The sequence below is a fragment of the Bombus affinis genome, chromosome 7 (genome assembly GCF_024516045.1).
Source record: "Bombus affinis isolate iyBomAffi1 chromosome 7, iyBomAffi1.2, whole genome shotgun sequence".
NCBI classification, from domain to species: domain Eukaryota; kingdom Metazoa; phylum Arthropoda; class Insecta; order Hymenoptera; family Apidae; genus Bombus; species Bombus affinis.
Window position 1 is genome coordinate 12,753,953 of NC_066350.1, and position 14,232 is coordinate 12,768,184.

Sequence of the window (14,232 nt, forward strand, 5' to 3'; positions counted from 1 at the left end):
TTCAAACGAATGAGTTCACATAATCAGAATTCTATTGTATGTAGATTCTTGTAAAAGCATGCATTTCAATCTCCTGATGATACATTCGTCCGAACGACAACTCGTCAGAACACAAATCCACTATAACCCACAGGCTTGTTTGGTACGATCGTTTTTGGAATATATTTGAAATATTTCATCGATCCGCTGGAACGTTTTATAGTAACATAGTAAGCATTATTGCTCGCGTAGTAGATCTAACGATCTCGCGACGTATCGATGCATGCAGACACGTCGAGATCGATGCGATGCAATTGCAAATTGCCAAATTGTTGAACCGCCCAAAAGATATGGAAACGCGAAGAAAAGCAAAGAAAGTAACGAAGGAAGGAAGCGTGACACCTCTGTCGTAGTGGGAGCGTGAACGAAGAAGTACACCAACGGTGTGCGTTTACCGTTGACGTGAAGGAGTGCAGAATGAGCGACGGTGGCAGCGCCATTGGCCACGCGACAGGTGTACGTGCCATTGTGCGCGGGTGCGATCGTGCTAATGCTCAGGGCGCTGGTAAAAGCGTCATATTGCCGGACGGTAATGGCCTTTCTCGGGGACTGTTCGGCCTGCCCGTCGGCCTTGGGGCCCCGCTTGGGCCCCTTAATCGCGTCTCCAGGACTGGCCGGGGCCTGAACGCGGCTATGGCTGGACGACGGAGTATCCTGCGACGTCCTGATCGTCTCTATTGGGACGTTATCTTTCAGCCACGTGAACGTCAGTGGCAGATCGCCAGTCACGACTACGCACTGTACGCTAGTACGGTGCCCTACGTTTAAATCGCGAGCAAAACTGAAAGGCGTGATTTTAGGTGGCACTGAAAGAACAATACAAAGACAAAGGTGGCATTCCAGTCAAAAGCGGTTCGAGGAAACGCTATAGAGAAAACCGCGTATTCTTTTATGGAATTTGTGTGTGAGTAAATAGGACAGAAGAGAGATTTTCATGGGATAGAAGATATATGAGCACACACGTCGAAAGGATGGGTTTTTAATTCTGCCCTCCTTAAGTTAACATTTCCTAGTTAACAGTTTTTTCATTGCCCGAGGCTCGTTGAAATATTTGAAGTTCTCCGTGTTTCGTTAACTTTTAAGTACATTTATATTATACAGAATGTTATGAAATAATGGTTAAATGTTCGAAACTGAACAAAGATAGAGAAAGAGAAAGAGAAAGACAAAGACGGCATAAGAAACAAAACGAAACTTTCAAAATGGTACACAGGACATTTTAATTAAGGAAGACAAAATTGTCCACCGATGCTGTCGAGTTAGTAAGATAAAAATAATATAAAAATGAATTAAGAGGTCCACAATATCGGTTGAAATAGAAAGCTTGACACTTTAGAACACTTTGTGCGACGATCGAAAATACAATTCAGTGGCGATACATCGAAAGGACGTATGTCTGGTTCATGATGAAAGCACGGCGTGGTCAAAAGCCGCTCGAGCTATGTCTGCTCTGTAATTACACCGGCGTTAATTAAATTTCCATCTGCTGGCCGGTGCACATCGCTAAATTAAGATCTTAAAATAACAGTTTTGAGGTAGCGTCAAGAAATATATTCTTTGACCATAAGACTGGACTTTATTAAAAATTCAGTCGTCTCAAAGTGTCCTAATGCGCGACATATAAAGGAATATCGTTTAACGTTGCGATCGTCTATATAGAAACAGACAGCTTCAAAGAGATGGGTGAATACACTCACGTTGCGAACTTCACTTACAAGCACTGTTTGTCTTTTCCGGAGATAAAAGATAAAATTTACCGGCAATTTTTATCGTTAGACCTTCGACTTTCAACCTTTGACTCGTTGCCAACTTTTTAATCCTAGTCCAACAAATTAATCCAATATCTGTACAATAGCTTGCTTAATTGGATAAAGCGAGCGATGCAGTTATTTTTTATATCGGAATCCAATGGATAGACCGTTCTATAACTTACGCAACACTCGTTTAATCCCCTCAATTAAGAATTAACTGCTAATCACAGCGCCGATATAACTCTGCAAGCCTCCATCCATATAAAAAGAAACTGGCTCACAAAAGTATTTCAATATTTATTACTCTAAACTTTTATGTTCGCGTTTTATGCATTATACGAAATATTTTGAAATCTTATTAGTATCGTAGGTACTAGAGACATGACTGTTATGATTATATTTAGTAAACGATTATTATACAACATGAACAGCATTCTTATGCATGTGATAAATGGTCCCCATTGAATATTGGTCGATAATTGGCTGTTTAAATATTCTTATGGTCTCTGCGAAATATGTACTTTTCTTAAATATCTAGTAATTGCTATATATGTATATTTCCAAATCTGACAGTGCTAATAAAATTTTCAAACGTTTCACACAACCACGCGTAATGTATATTCATAAAAGATGTCTGCAACGTTTAAATACTTTCATGAGCCTGTGTATGTGTCACAAGTTATCGTTGCTCCCTATAAAAAACAAAACGCGCCGCGCAGAAATATAATCTGCTCGCTCGTTGGTATCGTTAAATCGTTTGGGTTAATCCACGAAAATCGCGATGTTCAAATGCCCCATACACGCACAGGTAGGTATATCTCTTGCCTGTGTATATACGCGCCATTTTTTACGCACCTCTTTTCCCCCTTTATAACCGGCTAGCCACGGTTCCTTTTAATATCGCGGAACACTCTGACTGGGATTGGATTCGCGATAATTGTAACCCACGTAACGCACTTCTTCCCCTCGAACGGTTCAACGAATAAACCGGCGTTAGCGAGAACAAACGCGGTAATTGATATTTAACCGTAGCTGGCGCGCCGTAAAATTTTTCACCGATCGGTTTTTACTTTTCCATCGCCACTCTAACGCTCGCTCGTTCATGGCCTACCCTCATGGTTACGAACGGTGCGGGAAATCTGCGAAAAATTCACCCTCACCGCGGCATGGATCGTGTTAATGAACTCGTTCTCCTCATCGATCGAACGATCCCCGTTTTTTCGTTTCAAAGATTCCCCCCACCACGGGATTCACATCGAATACCTCCGTCGACAAGCTTTCGCAATTAATTCGTGGCCCGCGAGCACCATTCCAACGCCATCGCGCCGATAAATGGGACTTTTGCTAACGCTTAAACGCGCGAAATTTTCACAAAACGCAATACAATCGATCGGTTACAAGCACTCTGGTTGATTGCTTTCGAGTCGAGGCGTAACTAGTTCCGCGTTTATAAGCTGCCAAGTTTAACACTCTTACGCGTTGCTCGAGCGTTCCTCGTTGGTGCATTTACCTCTTCGATCTCGATTATGAGAATTGCCGGTAAAATTGAATTCGTTAATGTATACACGTATAAGACAACAATGTAACACTTTGTACATGGATTTTTGTTTCGTTTTTGAAGTGCTTGGATGGTGAAGGGCACATCGCGCGAGAGAAACGGCGACTGAGTCACGTTAATAGAATATCGATGCTTCGACAACAGCATATTTATGTACAAGTAGTACGTGCACACGTTCTCAAATACACGGAGCGCTCGTGGTTGAAATCGTGACGTTCGATTGTGTATTCGCCATGCTTTTATATCGCGATGGTTGGCGCTTTGTTTCTTCGCGAAATGTCAGGTATGCAAATCACGGGGCGGACAATTTCATCGATTACAGGATTTGTTAATCCAAATATTATTTGAAAATAATGTAAGGAAACAATATTTACAGCCATTACCATATAGAATACGGAATTTAAAAAAGCTGTTATATGAATAACTGAAAAATTTATTTAAAAATTTATTTAAAATTTATTTATTATTTAAAAAATTTATTTATTTAAAAATTTAAAATTTAAATTTAAATTTATTTAAATATTTAAAAATTGTAATTAATAAATAATTCCAAATTGTTTAACATTAGTATCAGAGGAACATGTTAAAAGAGCGACATTTCAACTAATATATCCGCAAACGTCTGAACCTTGTGACCGAGCAAGTATATGAAGTTTATTGGAAACATACGGTTTTATATATTTGGATATCGATAGATAAGGATAAATGTTTCATAAGTCACGAGATACTATAATATGGAGCGTAAAATGCGAATATCAAGGATATCTGGAACGATGCGACGCGAGTCGATATTAAACCGGTCAGCGATATTTTTCGCCTGCCAGCGTTATCTTGGCCCCAATGATAACGGAAGCGTACATAAGGGGGTTCCTTAGAGCTGGCACGCTGTTTTCCCGAGGTTGATGCACGACACGATTAAACAATAGCGAAGCAGAGAATCTTTTCTCGTAGAAGCGCCCCGTGTATCGCTAGAGCGCGCATGTACACGCACGTAGACCCGGCCCCGTACCCTCCGGTTAGTACGTGGCATCGTCGCGCTATGAATTTTTATGTACAAAAGTACACGTATGTAATATAATATACAGAGCAGTTAGGCGAGCGCGTGCAAGGACAGATGCTTGAGCGATGCAGTGAAGTGCTGTGCTCTTGGTGCGTGGGTTCGTTCGCGGAGTGTTGTCAAACGCACGGATATCCGTTGACGCACATAGAGAAGATAGACGAAGAAATGGAGATACAGTGACTCACAAAAGTATTTAAATATATTATGTGTTTAAGTTATGTTTGTTATAAATATGAAGCTTTTCGAAAATTCGATAGCAACAGTAACGAGACACGAGTATCATCGTTACTTTGATCAAACTTGAAACGAATCTAAAAATGCACGCGATGATACTATTTTTGTTAGTTTTCTAGATTTTGGTATTGGTTAATTAATTGGTAGAAAAACGTATTTTAATACGAGCATAGTGAAAATGGGGATAACGAAGTTCAAATTTATAAACTTTCTGAAAAGCCAATAATGTAACTGGTATGATATCGTATAATAATGTAATCTAATGTAATCTAATGTAATCTAATAAAATCTTGAAACGATCAAGAGACTGACAAAAACACGTGCTTCATCCTAAGATCAAATAAGCTTATAACTTCTGTCTACATTTTAGATATCTCTTTATACATTTTCAGATTCCTCTCCAATTTTGCTCGTTTAATTCAGATAGTCGTATCTCATTACAATACTAATGAAGCCCCAAAATGTCTCGTATACTGCGCATAATATATCTACGAAAAGTTCGTACATATGTTGAAACACTTTCGTAAGCCACTGTAAATAGAGTTAGAGATAGAAATAGAGATAGAAACAGGTAGATGGACGCATACACGCACACGTACACACCCTAGCACACATGTATATATATATATATACACACGGTTGTACCGCAATCCCTGTCGTATGATAAGGAGCTATCTTAAGAAATTTTCCGGTCGAGAAACTTTTTCGACCGTCCGTTCCAGAGAGTTCGCTGTATGTGCACCACCGACTGTTCCTGCAGTCGGACGATTGTGTTTCACAGAAGCATCCTATGCACACACACGATCAGTGTGTCGTATCGTGTGCAGAGAGTTCCCTTTGATTGTCTCCTTTGCTGTAGCTAGCGTGATCATATAGCTCTGGTGGCGGTTCGGTGGAACGTAAGACGGATGAATTGACCGGCTCTGCTGTTTGTTAATCGGTTCAAACGCGATCGCATTCTGTTCGAGTAAATACGAGAACAACCAACTGGTAGATAAATAATCGCGTTCTCAATGACTAGAAAATCGTCCGAGTGGCAAGTTAATTAACTTTGACGCCACGAGAAACTATCGATCGATTTCGTTCATATCAATTTCGTCAAATCACTTTGGTGTTTATTCGAATTCGATACTCACTCTGCCGTTCGATTTCTTCGTTTTTTCCTTGGTTACGCGAAGCTTCACGGATAGGGTTCGCGGAAATGGGAAAGCGATTACCGATTCGGAGGATCGCTTTCAAGTACTTTCTCAAAGTATACAAAATGGTGGGTGAGTTCGAAGGGGCGCGATACGATTTCCGAGCCAGCTGCGCGATTAGGAGTCGCGCGAACGATATCCCTTTCCGCTTCACCGGAACGCCAGCCAGAGCCTCAAGATCCTTTGAGGCAACTTACGGCAAGTTTCTCGAATTTTTCGAACTTCCGTCGCACTTTGCCAGCATTGGAATCATACGTGCAGAGCGTTTCCTCCCCCTTCTGCGTCTCCTCGCAAGAGGCAACGTCTATTAAATTGCGCGAACCGCTTCGAGTGTTTGCTCGGAATTGAATTTATCTCCTCGCGCGATCTGCTCTCGTTAAACGTTTCTGGCGCTTTCAATGAGATTGACGACGAAGAAGATGAAGAAAACACAGCGTAGACGGCGAGAAACGCGAGAAAATCCGAAATATCGCGAATTGTGTGTATTCAATTGGGGCGTAAACGTTTGCCGGTTTATCGGCGACGCGATACAACAATTAAAAGACGATAACGTTTCGAGAGATAAACCTGGTTTGCCCGCGGCTCACGGTTGTTACTGTCTTTTCGGAAATTCACGCACGGCTACGCGATAAACCCGGTGAAACCCGAAGCAATACTGGCTCGCGTTAACTAATCCCAGCCAGCGATGAACAATGGAGTACACGGAATTTCCTCCGTAAACCTAATACAGAAACATTTTGTGTGAAGGTAAATTTGGCGGCACGCATCAAACACGCCGGGATGTTATGCATACACGAATTGTAATTAATATGCGATTGCCGCCGGGGCAGAAAATTACGGAGGGGATGCCTGGGGGGAGGATGTTATGGGAGGACAGAATATATCAAACAAAGAGATGACATAACTTTTGGTATGTCACTGCTGCGATTATTCGTTGATAATCGTTCTTTGACATCTCTAATGGTCACATATGGTACCCGGTCACGCAGAAATTGTTTATTCCCCTTCCTTTGTATTATAAATTGTTTCGTACAATTGACGATTTACTTTTGCAAATTTTTGATATCTAAGATTTGATATTCATGTCGCACTGTCCATAAGTATTTGGACGTTTTCAAATTATTGGAAATGACACAAACTATATTTCAAACGAAACTCCATTACAGAATTTGGGCCACGAATTTTGTCTCGGTTAGTCGTATACAATTAGTACATATTGATGAAAATGATAATTAATATTAATTATTACAAGTAAAAGAGAAATAATTTGAGACCAATGCAAATTGATATTGCGGATACATTTGAATTAAACGGCTGTGTCTGTTCGATATTGGAATTTTAGAGCGACTGAAATGTGCATCCCTAACGACATTCTAAAAAATTTGTATGTAGAACGACCCAGGTATATTCGTAATTTCGGTCTGTATCTGACAGTATGTTTGATCCCAGTTATGGCTAGGGATGAAGAATTAACAGTAGAAGAAAGTTCTCCTACCGTAATATCGAAGATGTGATTAAAACATCGATATTTCGCTCCAAGTGCAACAGGAGTCCAAATATTTATGGATAGCAGTGTAATTATAAGAGAAAATAAAAAAGAAGGAGAATTTAAGGGAAGATACACATGGAAGATAATATAAAAGTGTTAACGTTAAAAGTCTCCACGACTACGTCTACATGTACTCCATCAAAACTTCGCAAACACGAAGCATAGACGTAGGAATGAAAATGAATGGGTGTACCGCACGTGACCAGTAGAGTTCAGATACTGAGGCAAATTAAATCGTCCTGTCTTGTGAAGCCTGCAAAAGAGACCGGTATCGGAAAATATTTGCTTTCAGTTCACTCACCTAGAACGCGCACTTCGACTGAACGTTGAGAGGTGAAGTTATGCTTGTTCCTGGCGGTACACGTGTACGTGCCTTGATCGGCGGCTCGTTGCACCGTATCGATGAACAAGCTACCGTTCGCAACCCTCTGTCTCATGTTCGTAGGCAGCCTTACTCCGTCTGGTAACAACGTGATCGATCAATTTGCCTCGTAATCGCAATTGGAATTCCAAATGAATTCAAGCCAGTCCGTCGAGAATTTACTGACTCCACTTCGATTGCTCGATGTATAACGGATATATGGATGCATTTTTCAAATGAAAGATTGCATATGTGGAAGATAGGAGGACATATTAATACTCACCTTTCTCCCAAACGATCGATTCGATGGGATAACCAGCGACCGGGCATTTGATGTGAAACTGTTTCCCAGCAACCGCCGAAACCGTCGACATGGGCCTGACATATGGCAAACCTGCGATTGACAAGCAACGAAACATATATTTCGCTTCGAGCGATTCTCCCTCTGACGCGACATCGATGCTTCTCCACGTTCCCATCGAGTGTCATGAAGTATATATAAGACTTGCAATTTAAAACGTGTACCATAATACAGGGTATCTACGAAGTACAGGCACAAATCAAAATATAAAGCGTAATATAAAAACGTACAGTTATTAGATTTATCTAAGTTTCGACAGACTGAAAACACAGTTTTGCACTTTGGACGAAATTAGTCAAACTTGTCATAAGATTTATTTATCATTAATATGATAAAGAATGAGAAAATATCGTGTATATTCTATTCGGCGAGAGAAGTTAGAAAGAGAACCTTTTTGGTGGACCTACGAACGCGCAGTGCTTCGTGGTTGCTACTGAAAAACCAACAAGCGTTGCACTCTGCTCAGACCAACTACTCATCAGCATGTTGCATCGCGTCAGTTTTTTCCAGTTGCGATTTCTTTTACTTCTATTTTTTGATTCGCCCTCGTATCTACGAACAAGTTCATAAAACTTGTTTGAATGGGGAAATCTTGTGAGTTTCACAGGGTGTACAAGGTTTTCATCTTCGTCCGACAAGCGGAACGATTCGCAACCAGCGTAAATCCGCTGATAAAACAAAAGCTACAAGGCAGTTTTTAATTAACAGAAACCACCGCTCCAAGGGTGGTGGTTAATGACAAAGGATCCCATCGAGCCGATATTCCTGGTGATCGATTCGAGCTACGCGAGTGCGAAAGATAGACGAAGAAGGAAAGAACCTAGAGAGAGAGAGAGAGTGAGTAAAGAGTAAAGGGAGAAAGGAACAGTGAGAGAAAAAGAGAAAACATAATATTCCCTGGGGTTTCCAGTCAATTTCAATCGACACCGGCCGGCGATTCTTCTCCTTAACAGTCTTTACCCTCTCACTCTCTTCCTCTGAGCTCTTACTCCTACGGAGTACTCACCGTAAATATTGAGTTTCGCCGAGTGACTCGCCTCGCCAGCGCGGCTGCTCGCGATGCACTCGTACTCTCCCCCATCTTCGGACTTCACCGACGAGATGTTCACGTGGGATATTACGTCCCCGTACACGGTCACGTACTGGCCAATCAGGAGTCTGTCGTTTTGCGGAAGCGGAAATCCATCCAGCAGCCAGGAAATTTGCGGCGTGGGATTACCCGCGGCGCTGCATTTCAGAGAAACCGATGGACCGGTCTGCATTGTCTGTTCGATAAACCTGTAGACCAGCTGCGGCGCGATCTCTGTTAACAGACGTTATGCTCGGATTACACATACCTCGAAGCATCGAAATACCAGCACACCGACTCACGGCTTTCCCTCTCAGCCATCCTTTCCTCGTCTTTTCACCCCCGATTTCTATCTTCTTCTCTCCAACCGTAATCTGTCCGAACGATCGTCCTACCTCGTCCCACCCTGGCTTCCGATCGAACCTGGATTCTCCTTCGCTAATTACCACCTGCTTCTGCCCCCCGCAGCTACTACCACTTCGCTAATATCCGGCTATTTATTTACCTGGTAGACTGGCTGCTCGATCTTCGCTCTACCCTCGTCGCCGGGGCCTAACTTCCGATCCTATTCGGATTAAATTTGTATTATATAGAAAAGCGAAACGTGGATTAGAATTGTAGAATGATACTAGGATTATTTCCGATCATTTTTATCTAGTACGCAAGTGACGGATAAAGTAGGTGCGTATTAATGATTCGTAGAAACTTTGGGAGAACGGCGAGATTAGATAGTCTAGGCAAAGTCAGTGCGGATTAATTACGGAACGTCTGCGCGGGAGCAAAAATAAATCCTCGAAGGTAAAAAGTAAGAGGAAAAAATAAAATAGTAAAAGCTGGCAGAGGGATTTATACAATATCTTCCTAGGCTATAATATTACTTTATTAAAAAGATTCTCCATTTACCTGTTCTACGCCAAGATAATAAATTATCTTAATTTAACGTAATTTGTGTCCAAAAATATTTCTTTCCCGTTCATCGATTCAAATAACATTGTTTAGGATCGTGCAAAATCGTAAGGAAAATAGCGCAAGAATAGGAGGAACAGGTAGAAAGATTCGGTAGAAAATTAACAGAGTGCGTAATGACAATGATATAGTTTGTCATAGTATACGGATGAAGACGACTAAAAATCGAGAAATTTTTGAAAGATATAACATAAATTCCAAGTTCCGGCTATGCACCGGCTCAAATGGATTTTTGACTCGGCCACTCACCGAAATTGGGTCACTGTTATAGCTACTATGACGCGTCGTTGTGCCGCGAGAAGAACCGCCGTTCTAACTATGACGGAAAAATCCAATATCGAAACTGTCCGAATCGGTTAACCTCCAGACTGTTCGATGTCTGCGTCGTAGATCGACAAAACATCGCGTCTGGACACACGTGGAATAATCTCGATGCCCTTCTAACCTGACGCTCGGTCATCCTATCCCTTTTCATTATGTGGATTTTAATAAGCAACAAGATTTTGTGTTAAATAATTGGCCTGAAGATAAATGGGACTCGGAGATTAAGAGCAGCGCAACTTAACGAAGAAACATTGAAAATAACCGCGACGCGTTCGCAAGCATGCGTTCCAGTTCCAGAAGGGCTCTAAATGAACGTGCCGCCGCTCGTAACGAGCCTTGCTGGTAATGAATTCATGAACTTCATAAGCGCGAGCACGTCGACTACGAAATAACAGCCGACTTTCCTCCAACTTTTCGTATGCATACCTTGATTCTTGCACGCCCCTGCTACACGTAGCAACTTCGACGTCTCCTCCGAAGTCGACATCGTCCACGATTCTCAGTGTTACTAAGTGTCAAAACTCTCGCAAGAAAAACATCAGCTTAGAAACTTTGCGTCCGTTTCTTGTCAATCTCCCCATCCTTCTCTTTTTTCTTTTTTTTCAAGCAAGTCTGTGTCATTCGTCGTCTATCTGATGCTAAGATGTCCTTAACTTTTTTCCGAGATGTTTCGCTAACTTTTCAAGCACATATACGTATATATGTGGCGAAGATCAAAGTAAATTATACGGCTTGATAATTTGCAACGATGTTTTATCAACGAAATTTCAAGCACAACGACGTTTGACGCGAAGCGTTTGCAGAAAACGATGGTCGTGTTTCACCGAGGTGGCAGAGGGGAATTTGGTAATGAAAATTCGAAATCACGGCGACACGGGAACACGGCGTATAATTAAAAGACTGCCTACCCAAGGAAGCTATTAGTAAATTAACAATTACGCCTGTCCAATTAGTCCGCCTCATTATTTCGCCTTCGAAACTGGCTGCACGTACAACTTTGCGTTCCAGGTTTCCTTGAGCCTGGAATAATCTTTAAAAGCGTCCTGCTTCGGGGTTGCCTGTTTACTCAGACTCGAAAGAAACGTTCCAGCAAGCCCATCCTTTCATTATACTTTCCCCGAGTTTCGTATTTATTATAAAATTATACGAATTAAACAAGTCAACAACTTTAATCATTTCTTGGCGATCTTTTCCACAAAAAAATTTCTTTCTGCGGAAAATTTATCAAGTATTTCCGAAATCTCGTTGGTAAGCTTAATCCCAACGATCAACACGTTTCTCGCCCGTAATACAAGACACTTTCGTGCGGTGAAAGCGCTGGTTCAGCGAACGAGGTTGATGTTAATGAAACGTTAACAGGGTAGACCGCTTGTTTATCGTTCGCCTGGAAAGAAAACGAGAATCGCCGTGTAAATAATAGCCGAGGCTGTCGCCAAATATAACCAGTACTCTAGCGAGCGTACCTCCTAGCCGCTGGTTGCAATTTAAATTAAAAATCTGCGGAGGGCGGCTCGACTCGTAGAGAAACTTCATTTCCCGCCCTCTCCGTTTAGGGGAGAACAAATTTCTCCGGTTTCCGGGCTTGATTTAAAGTCCAGCCTTTTCTCTCCGAACTTTCGTATCGTGAGTTGTTCTTATTATATTCGTAATGGCCATCCAATCTGGTCGAACGAAATATATCTCTCGCGAGTCATTAGCCAAATTTCGTTTCGACCGTTTAATTTCCAATAAAATTACGGTCTAGTTGCCTGTGGCAGATTGCGGTATATTCGTAATACTACCACCAAATGATCTCAATAAAACAAAAAGATATTTGTAAAGAAAAGTAGCTATAAGTGAATGGAAAAAGTATTTTTGTTTGCTAGGATAAACTTACATACAACTACTAGTTCCTAACATAGTTTCTTGGCAAACGCGAGCATTCGTTGAGAAACATCTTTTACGTGGTTGAACAATTTCCAACCTTATACATATATCTCCATACAAACATATGAAAATCTCATGGTAATAGGTCTGGACGATAAGACAGATGTTCCCACCGAAAGTTACGCAACAGGATTTGAATAAGAATTGTGTAACGATTGACACAACGATTGAACGAATAACACGTAGCTGAAACTTGAGTTCGTTTGTTATACGACGTGTCACATACTACAATATACGATTGACCGATGCAATTGAGTTGACGTTTAATATAAACAGAAATAATAATACTCTGTCTATAAATATCGCTCAGAAATTCTGTGACTATGCATATCCTATATAATATAAAATTGTCTAATATATTGAATATAAGCTTAACTCGATAAGGTTCGAAATAAGGACATTTCCTTATTATATATGCCGATAAGCATTTTCTCGGAAACTTGACTTCGATATACATCGGAAGCGAAACAATTGTAGGAAACGTGGTTTCTGATACGTGAATTTTCCAACAAAGTAGTACGGCATGCTTAATAGAACGAACGAAGCGCGGCATTCGCTTCTTGAGAACGCGACTACTTGCGGTAACTGCCAACACGATGCTGGGTGTCTCTCTCCTGTGTACTCTATTCTGATCTCTATCTCGTTTCCTCGCATGGCTGACGTGCCCTCTTCCTCCTAACGTATCTATGACGCATAATAAATAGACGCAGCCAGAGCTGCAGGCTGGAGCGAGATCGTGCTTGGCTGGCATGCAAAGCATTGGCAAAACCGCAGGAATCTCGTTAGCGTATGCAAATCCAGGGTGGCGGTACTAACTATCCCATCGTGCTGCGGGCAATCCCCACCTAATGTACACTATGTGCCCTGCAGCTTAGAAATCATGCGACCGGCAAGAATTCCAACAGCAGCTAATGGGATACATCAAATTTTTCCACACATCGAAAATCGACACGCGTCACGCTGTTGGTCGGTCAATCGGAAAAACGGTCCGGACGATCTCGGCACGTTCATTTTCGAGCAGATTCGTTCGCAGTGGACGAAGGTTAAAATTGGTATGCTCGAGTTCTATTAGAGCGGAAGAAATTTTTTTTGGTGAATTTCTCTTGCCTCTTTGACAGCGAATTTCTTTTCCTTGTTTAATCGTCGAGTGAATGTGATCTACGAGACCCTAAAAATTATCAACTTTCTATATGTATGTAATTAAGTATGTCATATTATGTAGGATTAATGAGATTAATTGAACTGATATAACAAAGGGATGAAAATTATGTGTAATTTTTTAATGTTCTTGATCGTGGATTTCTTTCAATTTTCGTGTCATTACTACTGGAATCATCGACTTAATATATAACATATTTTTGCCTGATTACAAGTCAACTTTACTATCGCGAAAATTATATGTATATCCTTTTAGTAATTGTAAGAAGATTGATTTAACACTATCAATGAACTTTTACGTGTTGCAAGTTACAGGTTATTAATATTACTTCTTTCAACTTTTATATCCATCCTGTCATGACATCGATTTTCTTCACAGGTGCTACTATATTGAACGTGACTAGCGGTTTTTCAAGATATCAATCTATACAAACATTGAAAAAAAAGGAATAAAACGTACAAAAGAATTAATAAATTCTCTTGCATAACAACATTAAGTTTGGTGACAAACCAAATAAAATTCTACAAATAAATTCTATAAATTACAAGTCACTTAATTATCCTATATTATATACATATAGGCAAATAAATTGTAAATTGTAAAAGAGAAACTTCCACAACTTCTCAATTTGCTAATATTATTGGTTAATAAATTACTATGCAAGAAGACTCTGAAACTA

At 40.8% G+C, this 14,232-nt stretch overlaps 1 protein-coding gene across 7 annotated transcripts in view; it reads right to left on the bottom strand.

The window, feature by feature from the left end:
• LOC126918608 (cell adhesion molecule Dscam2-like) overlaps positions 1–14,232 on the bottom strand; it is a 162,501-nt gene that overhangs the window by 51,701 nt on the left and 96,568 nt on the right. For 5 of the 7 annotated variants that reach the window (XM_050726683.1, XM_050726679.1, XM_050726681.1 and 2 more), the window contains exons 8-11: positions 9,116–9,412; positions 8,032–8,142; positions 7,689–7,847; positions 435–845 (exon numbers count right to left, since the gene is read on the bottom strand). In XM_050726683.1, coding sequence (XP_050582640.1) covers positions 435–845; positions 7,689–7,847; positions 8,032–8,142; positions 9,116–9,412 — 978 coding nt within the window. The remainder of the gene's footprint in view (positions 1–434; positions 846–7,688; positions 7,848–8,031; positions 8,143–9,115; positions 9,413–14,232) is intronic. The other 2 variants (XM_050726680.1, XM_050726684.1) reach the window with 1 other exon arrangement.